The 8202-nt window shown below is 51.5% G+C and overlaps 1 protein-coding gene across 1 annotated transcript in view; it reads left to right on the plus strand.

Annotated features, from left to right (window-relative positions):
* Nucleotides 1-1582: 1582 nt before the first annotated feature.
* TBX5 (T-box 5) overlaps nt 1583-8202 on the plus strand; it is a 35250-nt gene continuing 28630 nt past the window's right edge. The window contains exons 1-4 of the mRNA XM_026037822.1: nt 1583-1756; nt 3327-3421; nt 6117-6236; nt 6995-7142. Coding sequence (XP_025893607.1) covers nt 1610-1756; nt 3327-3421; nt 6117-6236; nt 6995-7142 — 510 coding nt within the window. The 5' untranslated portion in view covers nt 1583-1609. The remainder of the gene's footprint in view (nt 1757-3326; nt 3422-6116; nt 6237-6994; nt 7143-8202) is intronic.

An 8202-nucleotide genomic window follows, 5' to 3' on the forward strand; every position in this document is an offset into this window, starting at 1 on the left:
AAAAAAAAAAAAAGGAGGAGGAGGGGAAGAGAAAGTCTTGAACGGTCTAGGTGGGGGGGCGGTTTCATGGTGCACCCCGCGCCTGCGGACACTGTGCGGGCTGCGGCCCTTCTGCGGGGACCGAGCGGGGGCCCTGGGACGGCCGGGCCCTCATGGCCGCGATCCTTAGCTACCGAGCTCCTGTTCCTTGTATTTTCCCCCTTTTTATACACGCACATATATCTATATTGCCCGCCACTCGCTGGGGAGATGATTTTCTTTCCACTCTCGAGTTTTCCTCTACATTTAAAGGAAAACTCCCCTTAAAAAAAAAAAGTTATTATTATTTTATTTTATAAGAATAGCTTTTTAATGTTGTTGTAGGGAGCTCCATTTCAGAGCATTCTCAAGTACTTAAAAACAATATTGTCTTCATATAGTTGGCCTTGAAGAATGTATCCCCTTCTTTGAAACATACAAGAGATTTTTTTAAGCTACCGAAACTCCAAACTCCTTAAAACCAAAAAAGAACTAGCAGATAATTCAGAAGCTTTTATCGTATTTTGCTGTTTGGAAACTTCTACTGTTTCTGATAGACTAAGAGCTTGTAAAACTACATTAAAAATAGCGTCTTCGAAACTCACTGTTGTTACTTGCATCAGATGAAAGGCCCTCGCTGCATTTTTAAGCTTGTTTTCTCGGCTAGCGCAATTTTACTCTGCTCTTACGGCTCGGACCGGCTCAGCGCCAGTGCAAAGCCCGCATCCTGCTCCGTGCTGCACGTTACCTTGCACAATATCGCCACTGACTGATTTATTTGCATTTTATTTTTTATCGTCTCGTCCACGCAGCGCTGCTGGACGCGCATCCTCCAAAAGGCTGGGGCAGTGGGGGAGCAGAGAAAGCGCTTCTGCCGCAGAAATGCCGCTCTTCCAGGGGATGCAAATGGCCAAGAAAGAAGTTTATTTTTTTTTCCTCTGAAAATACGGTTATACAATCTGCGTCACGTGTCGCCAGCATTCGCCCGCCTGAGAGCGGGAGGTGCAAGTGGCCACCTCCCTCGGAGGAATGGGGATGTAGGAATGGGGATGTTGGAATGGGGAGCTCGGCTGCAGCGAGCCCGKCCTCGGCCCTACCGGTGTCCGGGGCTGCCCGTTCCCCCCGCCCCGCCCGCGACGCTGCCCCTCGAGGGTCAGCGGTGTGATGAGTTGCTCGGTGCACGCCCAGGCTGCCCCCAGTCCCCTCTTTTGCCCGGTGCTGCCAGCCAGGCCTCGCTCCGGGAGGGCAGCCGAAATCCGCTGTTTACCTTTTGCGAAAGATGCATTTAATAATACCGCCCCCCCCCCTCCCTTCCCCCACCCCAAATCCTATCATCCCTTGCGGGCCACGATAATAAATAAAAGTCTTTATTTCTCCCTCGCCCAAAGTTAAAGGGCCTCGCTCCCTCCCCGGGCAGCTGGAAGTGAGTTGCAGGCAGGGAGAGCTGCGGCCACATCCAGGCTCCTTCTCTCCCCGCACACATGTATAGATATATTTTATTAAACGTCAGCGTTGACTTATATGTCTCTTATCTGTGCTCTCTCCCCGATGTGTGCCTGCAGTGGGGGATTCGGCGAAGGAAGCTCGTAACATGGCGGATAGCGAGGAAGGCTTCGGGCTCCCCACTACGCCGGCCGACTCGGAGGCCAAGGAGCTGCAGGCTGAAGCCAAGCAGGACACGCAGCTGGGGGCCACCAGCAAGTCCCCCACCTCTCCGCAGGCAGCCTTCACCCAGCAGGTAAATATGCTCCTCTTCCTCACGCCCTCGCTTTTTCGCCCCTTTCTCCGGAATATTTCCATCTCCTCCAGTATCTGCTCAGCTCTGGCCCTGCTGCGGGCAAAGCTGAAGCACTTTAGGCCCCAGGGGACCCGAGGATCCTACCTGCTTGGTAGCCCTGTCCGGCTTTAGCGCTCCCCATGGAAGGGGGCACCCCTGCCCGTGCTGGGAGATGCGGCACGCGTGAGTCTGGATGTGTGGGGAATGGCCAGCTCTCGAAATGCGGGAAACGCGAGAATACCCAACCGCATCCGTGTATGTCGAGATGCATACATATATATTTACCTCCATCATCATGACCGCCTGCGTGTGTCTCTATAAGGCCCAAACGTGAATGCTTGCTGTATGCACGCACACACCGATATTTACACGCGGAGAGGTCCGGCCGCAGCTGCTGCCGCTGTCACGCGTGGGCACCTCCCACAGGCGCGGGGCCTGGCCGCCTCCCAGCCCCCTTATGCGGGGAGTGGGTGTCTCCCGCACTTTCCAGCCGCACTGTACCCCTGCAGTGGTACGTGCTCCTAGGGGACACGCGTGGGCTCCCACGCGGCAGCCCCGGTTGTTGAGGAACGGAGGCCAGGACTGCAACGCGGCCCTTCTGCCCGACTCCGCGGCTCGGAGCGGCCCYGGCAGCGGCTTTTCCACGGCTGCGGAGCGTGGGGCGCCGCGGGTAAAATCCTGCGCGGAGAGATTTTCTTGCAGGTAAATTCTCCGGAGGAAAACGCAGCTCGGGAGAGCCTCGCGTGGCCCGTGTCGGTGTGCATAGGGCCGCGGTGGGTGTCGGGGCTTTTGCGCGTGGCGTGGACGGCTTCGAAACGGAGCCGCGATGCATTGAGGCCGTGGRGTCTAGCTCGATGTTTGGCCAGAGGCTGCGGCGAGGGGCGAGGAACTATTTTGTTTTGTGGGCAAGGGAGGCCCGCTTGGTTTTGCGGGTGCTGGTTGCGGAGGGTTCAAGGAAAAGTGCGCTATTGTGAGCGCTTATTTGTGACAGGATTTCCCTGCGCGATAATCGCCGACACAACAATCCTAGGAGATCAGCTGCTTCTGGGGTGCGGGCTGAGGGGTTTGTAAAAACGGCTGTGCACAGGCAGCGGCCATCGCCTCCATAAACACGGCTGCATGGGACCCATTTTTTCCCTCACATCCTGGAGAAATAGGAGAGGCAGTGGGGGTAAATCATCCATTGGAGGAGTGTAAATCCCCTGCAGCTGCCTCTTGAAAGCAGCTGAGGATCCGGCCTGAAGCACAGGGGTATTTCTCCCAGTAGCACGGCTGGGTGGGGACTGTAGGGGTTTGGAGTTGGCCCAGGCCTCAGCGGGTGGCCCCTGTCCCTTGCCTCCCAGGGAGTTTCGAGGGCCTCGGGATCTGACGCCAGAGCCCCTTGACTCGGTATCCGAGGCCTGAGCTCCTGTTCCTGGTCTAGCTTTGTAATTTCTCGGTGAAAGCAGCAGGTTTTCCCCGGGAATCGCTGAAGCCAGGGCCATTGCCGGGAAACTCGGCTCGACTGATGCTTCATCTTCCTCCCTTGCAGGGTATGGAGGGGATCAAGGTGTTTCTGCACGAGCGGGAGCTATGGCTGAAATTTCACGAGGTGGGCACGGAGATGATCATCACCAAGGCTGGAAGGTGAGAAACGCAGCGGCGCGGAGCCTCCTCCCGGGATTAAGGCGATCCAAGCGCTGTGCGTTCTTCTTCGTGTCCCGTTTCCCGCGGGTGGGCCTGGAACCTGCCGCGAGCCTGGGGACACGCGTGGCTCTATGCGTGGCCGCAAACAAGGCACCCACAAGGGCTCTGTCCCTGGCGCCGCTTTGCTCGCGTCCTCCGCGCGCTCGCCCGCGGCTCTTTCCGCGGCGGGCTCCGCGCTGCGCGGATACGCTCAGGGGAGACCATTTCTTCTGGCTTCTTTCTTAACCAGAATAGTTGGATCCTTAATTCCAATTTCAGGCCGTTGGAAGCTTTCCAGGCAGGCACTCGCTGCAGCCGCTTGGCCAAGCGCTAACCGTGTTTAGAGCCGTTCGCGGGGCGATGTCTTTATTATTATTTTAATTAAAGGTGCAGCTCTGTCTTGTTACCCTTTTACTTTTCCTTTTTAAATATATATAATGCCACCCTTTCTTTGTAGGGGTTTCTTGTTTACTACGAGCACATAGAGGCGAATATATCCCGAACGCCCACGCTCCTTCTATTAAAAGTATATGTGGTCCTAAGCTACTGTTTATATTCTGATAGTATAGCTCGTTAGCTACGCAGATAGATGTATCCGCAAATAAATAGCATGCGTATCTAACTGTGGCCAGATATCCTTTCCTATATGTGTGTGTTTGTCTGCGTGGGTGTGTAGAAAAATATACAGCCTTGCAAATCCAACTTTATTGGGGCTGTGTGTAATCGATTCCATAACTGGCTTAGTAAATGTGATCCATAGCTATTTATATAAGATGCTTTTGCGTGCATTTGAGGCAGTTTAACGTGATCCTTTATTTAATATGTCGGAGGACTGTTAAATAGAAAAGTGCCTAAGCCAGTGAGCCCCAGCAAAAGAGGTTCTCAGGTCCAGGCAGTAAACTCCGAGCAACCTGAGAGAGGCTATTTTCATCGCSATTTTTAAGTTAAATTAAATATCTGCCCTATGCAAGGGGTCCTCAGAGGAAGCAGGGGTGGTGGAAATCTCCCCGTACAGAAATAATAGTAACTTAGCTTGTAAGGGCACAATAAACAATGCAGAGTCAGGCTTTCATTTTGCTCTGTCATCTGGCATTTGTTGTGGTCTTCCCAAATTTGCCTGAAGAGGGAGGGGAGAAAAAAAAAATAGAGCTGGCTGTACCAAGTTTTGCGAATAGATTTGTCTCGCGGCTCGTCTTCCCTTTGAACGCGGCGGCTGCTGAAAAGACGGATTTTTAAAGAAGGGTATTGCAGAACAGGGGGCATGCTATAAACAGAAGTGTGGGCGAGGCATTAGGGAAAATTGTCTGCACGAAGGGGAGCTGATGAAATTTCGAGCGCTGCCGAAACCTTCCTGGCCCGGGGGTGCCGCACCCGGTGCGGGACGCGGTTTCCGCGAAAAAGCAAAATTTGCAGAAAATCAGAGCACGAAGGAAGACGTAAAACACCTTACAACAAACTCGCCTAGATGTTGCGAGGGATAGAAATCCCATCTGGACAATAATAAAGAAGACTTTTACAGGGCAATGGCTTTGGGGGAGAGTGCATTCATTCGGCCAGGCTGGATGCGAAGTAGTTCCACTTATTTATATATTTCCTTCTGTTTATTGTTGGAGAAACCCGTGTTCTTGCCGGTCAGATGTTTTCGATATAATTACAGATCATTGTTCAGGTGAGATTTGATTTCTCCTTCAAAACTTTACAGTTACCCCCACTTCGTTCGTTATTAGTTCACCCCATTCCAGCTTCTTACATGCAAATTAAAAAAAAAAATCTTATCGCRAAGATGAGAGGAGATGAAACCTTTCAGAAGAGTGCAGTATTTTTAGAGGTGAAGGCTTTTTGTTTATGCATGTTTTAAAGCGGACGAAAATGTAGCCCTTGACTTATTTTTAAATATTTGGAAAGCTCGAACTAAAATAACAGCAGTGTTTTAAGTCACTGACTTGCAGTAATGGAAAATATTTCGAAAAGCCCCTGTCCTCAGTGTGTACTTAAATGTTTCCAAGTATTTGTCAGGTGTGTTTGCTGATGTCTCTGTATGCACGTTCGGCTGGAGGTAGCACCTGAGGGGGTGTGTGATTTCCTATCTGTACGTGGAATACTTGATGCACGTGGCAGAGTTTTATTCAAAAATGTGTATTTTAAACACGTATAGGTTTTTTCTTTTCTTTTCTTTTTTTCTTTTTTCTTTTTTCTTTCTTTTTTTTTTTTTTTTGTTCCAAATATCCCTTCCTGCTCTAGTCGTTCATGTGCATAGGAATGTAACTTACTCCTGAAAGTTCTCATCACCTTGATAAAACAAGGAAGAATCGAAGTTTTGGCGAAATAAAAGAGAATAAAAATATGAGCCTATTAGGGGACACACAGGCAGGTAAAAAAATAACCTCACCAGTCCCGTAGCTATGATTTTTCCCCTGATAAATCGCCCATCTTGCCTCAAATGGGAGCCAGGGTAAGGGAGCGATATCCAAAGGCAAGTGAACAGCCCCAGTGGCACCGCTAAGACCAAGTTGGGCTCTGCGAGKGTCTGGGTGTTTTTGGAGGCTCATCCGAGCGGGTGGCATCGGACTTCTGCCTAATGCCTCTCCCCCTGCCCTAGCTACCTCCGGAAACTTTCTCTTCTCGCTATTTATCTTTATTTATTTATTTTTAATAGGCGTATGTTCCCCAGTTACAAAGTGAAGGTCACTGGACTTAATCCAAAAACTAAGTACATACTGTTGATGGATATTGTACCAGCGGATGACCACCGATACAAATTTGCAGATAATAAATGGTACGCACGCATCGGGAAAGGGGCGGGAGAGAAGCTTTGGATCAGGCTTGCTCGGCTACCCAAACCTAGGCGAAAAAGCTGGAAAGATGCTTTAGAGTGGGCGGCTCACTCTCCTACTCGGAGCTTAGGCGCAGGCAGAGCTGCAGAGGCTTCTCCTGGACATCCCAAGATGGTTCCCGGCCACCAGGCAGATTCCTCTGGTGGGAAACACACAAAAATGGAGAGAACAAAATCTATGATGTTCAGCTAACGATGACCATAATCCTCTCTGACGATGAGATTATTGGCTGTTGTGGACCCAACAGTTTAATGATATCTCCCGGGAAAAAGAAATGTTTAGGGGTTGCTGCACGGTGCTTTCTTTGCTCCTAGGTGGATTTTCAGGATTTAGGAAGGGGGAAGGATGGGGTTAAACGGGGAAACAGAGGGAGCCATCTCCGACGGGAAATATGCCAAAAATCTCGATTAACTTCGCGAGTAGCGGCTGTGTGTGTGTAAATGTCGTTTTTTCCCCCAAACACGACGCGACCAGCCAGCATCGCCTTGTCTTTTACATATAGGGAACTTGGGCTATAGGGGACTATAGGCTTGGCGCAGAGCGGTGCACCCGAGGCCAGGGGTATGGGTGGCGAGGGAGGGTGGGGAGGGCTGGGTCGGGGGAAGGGGTGCCCGTGGGATGAAGCGCTGTATTGGGGTACCTGTGTGTGTGTGGGGGGGTACCCTGCTGCCAGCTCAGCCTTGCTGTGTCCTTTATACAGGTCGGTGACAGGGAAGGCAGAGCCGGCCATGCCCGGTCGCCTGTATGTCCATCCCGACTCCCCCGCTACCGGCGCCCACTGGATGAGGCAGCTGGTTTCTTTCCAAAAACTCAAGCTCACCAACAACCACCTCGACCCCTTCGGACATGTAAGTACCCGGGCGGRAAGGGGTCATGCTCGGGTGGGGTGGTGGTGGGGGACTAGTGGCCTCGAAAAGTGAGCGGCCCCAGTCAGCCGACCCTGCGCTCAGGGCTACTTAGTAAGGAGCAGAGAGTCCCTAAATTCAGTTATGCGTTTGTTTTGGGGGGAGAACCCCCTCAAAATGGGCAAACCTAATCCGTGGAGCCGCGCAGTGCCCAGCGCCGTGCCCGTGGAGGGCAGCGCGGAGCCCGGGGCCGCACTCCCTGCCCGGCCCGCGCCTGCTCGCGGCCTCTCCCGSTCGCTCGGGGCTCGTCTCGCACCCACACACGGCCCTGTCGCCCCCGTGTTTTGCCCCGAAGTACCTCATTTGCAAGGTCGCAGCAATGACACCCATTTGCCGAAACCTGTGGAGGCAGTGCGCTGCTAATTACCACCCTTTGAGGGTGGGATCAGTGAAGATCCTTCCTTCTCTCCCAAAAGCGAAGAACAAACCTTAAAAATGGGCCATTTCCCATCAATGCCTGGAAATTGATGAGAGAAAGCGAAGCCCGCAGTCTGAGAGCTGCCGAAACCCGCCAGGCTTAATKGACTCTTCAGCTACCTGGTTTAAACCTCCTGGGGAGTTTTGCCGCTTTAAAACCTGCTCTCTGCCTCGGTGAATTTGACTATCAGGTAAAAGAAACCAGGCATAATTATTCGAGGAAATGGGGCCCAGAAACCATGTGGATGTTTCACTCCAAAAGAAATGCACCAATAATTAAAAGACAATAAAATAGTGAAATCCCACTAGAGCTTCCTGCACGTAAAAAGACCTTTGCAAGACCCATGGGACCGCGAAAGCTTGTGCGAAGTCTGCTGCCAGAAACAGCCCTCCTTCGAAACACTCCAAAGATACGTGCTCCTCTGAGCAAAAATACACGTGTGTGTATGTATAATATATATCTATAAAATATATATATAATTACTTAAGCCAGTATGCGGGTCTAGACCTCCCCTTTCCAAGAACATGTTTTTCTCCAGTCTCATTTCAACACTTCAGTTAATTTTTTTCCAAGTTCTTTTTTTTT

This window comes from Nothoprocta perdicaria, unplaced genomic scaffold (assembly GCF_003342845.1).
Source record: "Nothoprocta perdicaria isolate Ctin4 unplaced genomic scaffold, notPer1 scaffold_2, whole genome shotgun sequence".
NCBI classification, from domain to species: Eukaryota; Metazoa; Chordata; class Aves; order Tinamiformes; family Tinamidae; genus Nothoprocta; species Nothoprocta perdicaria.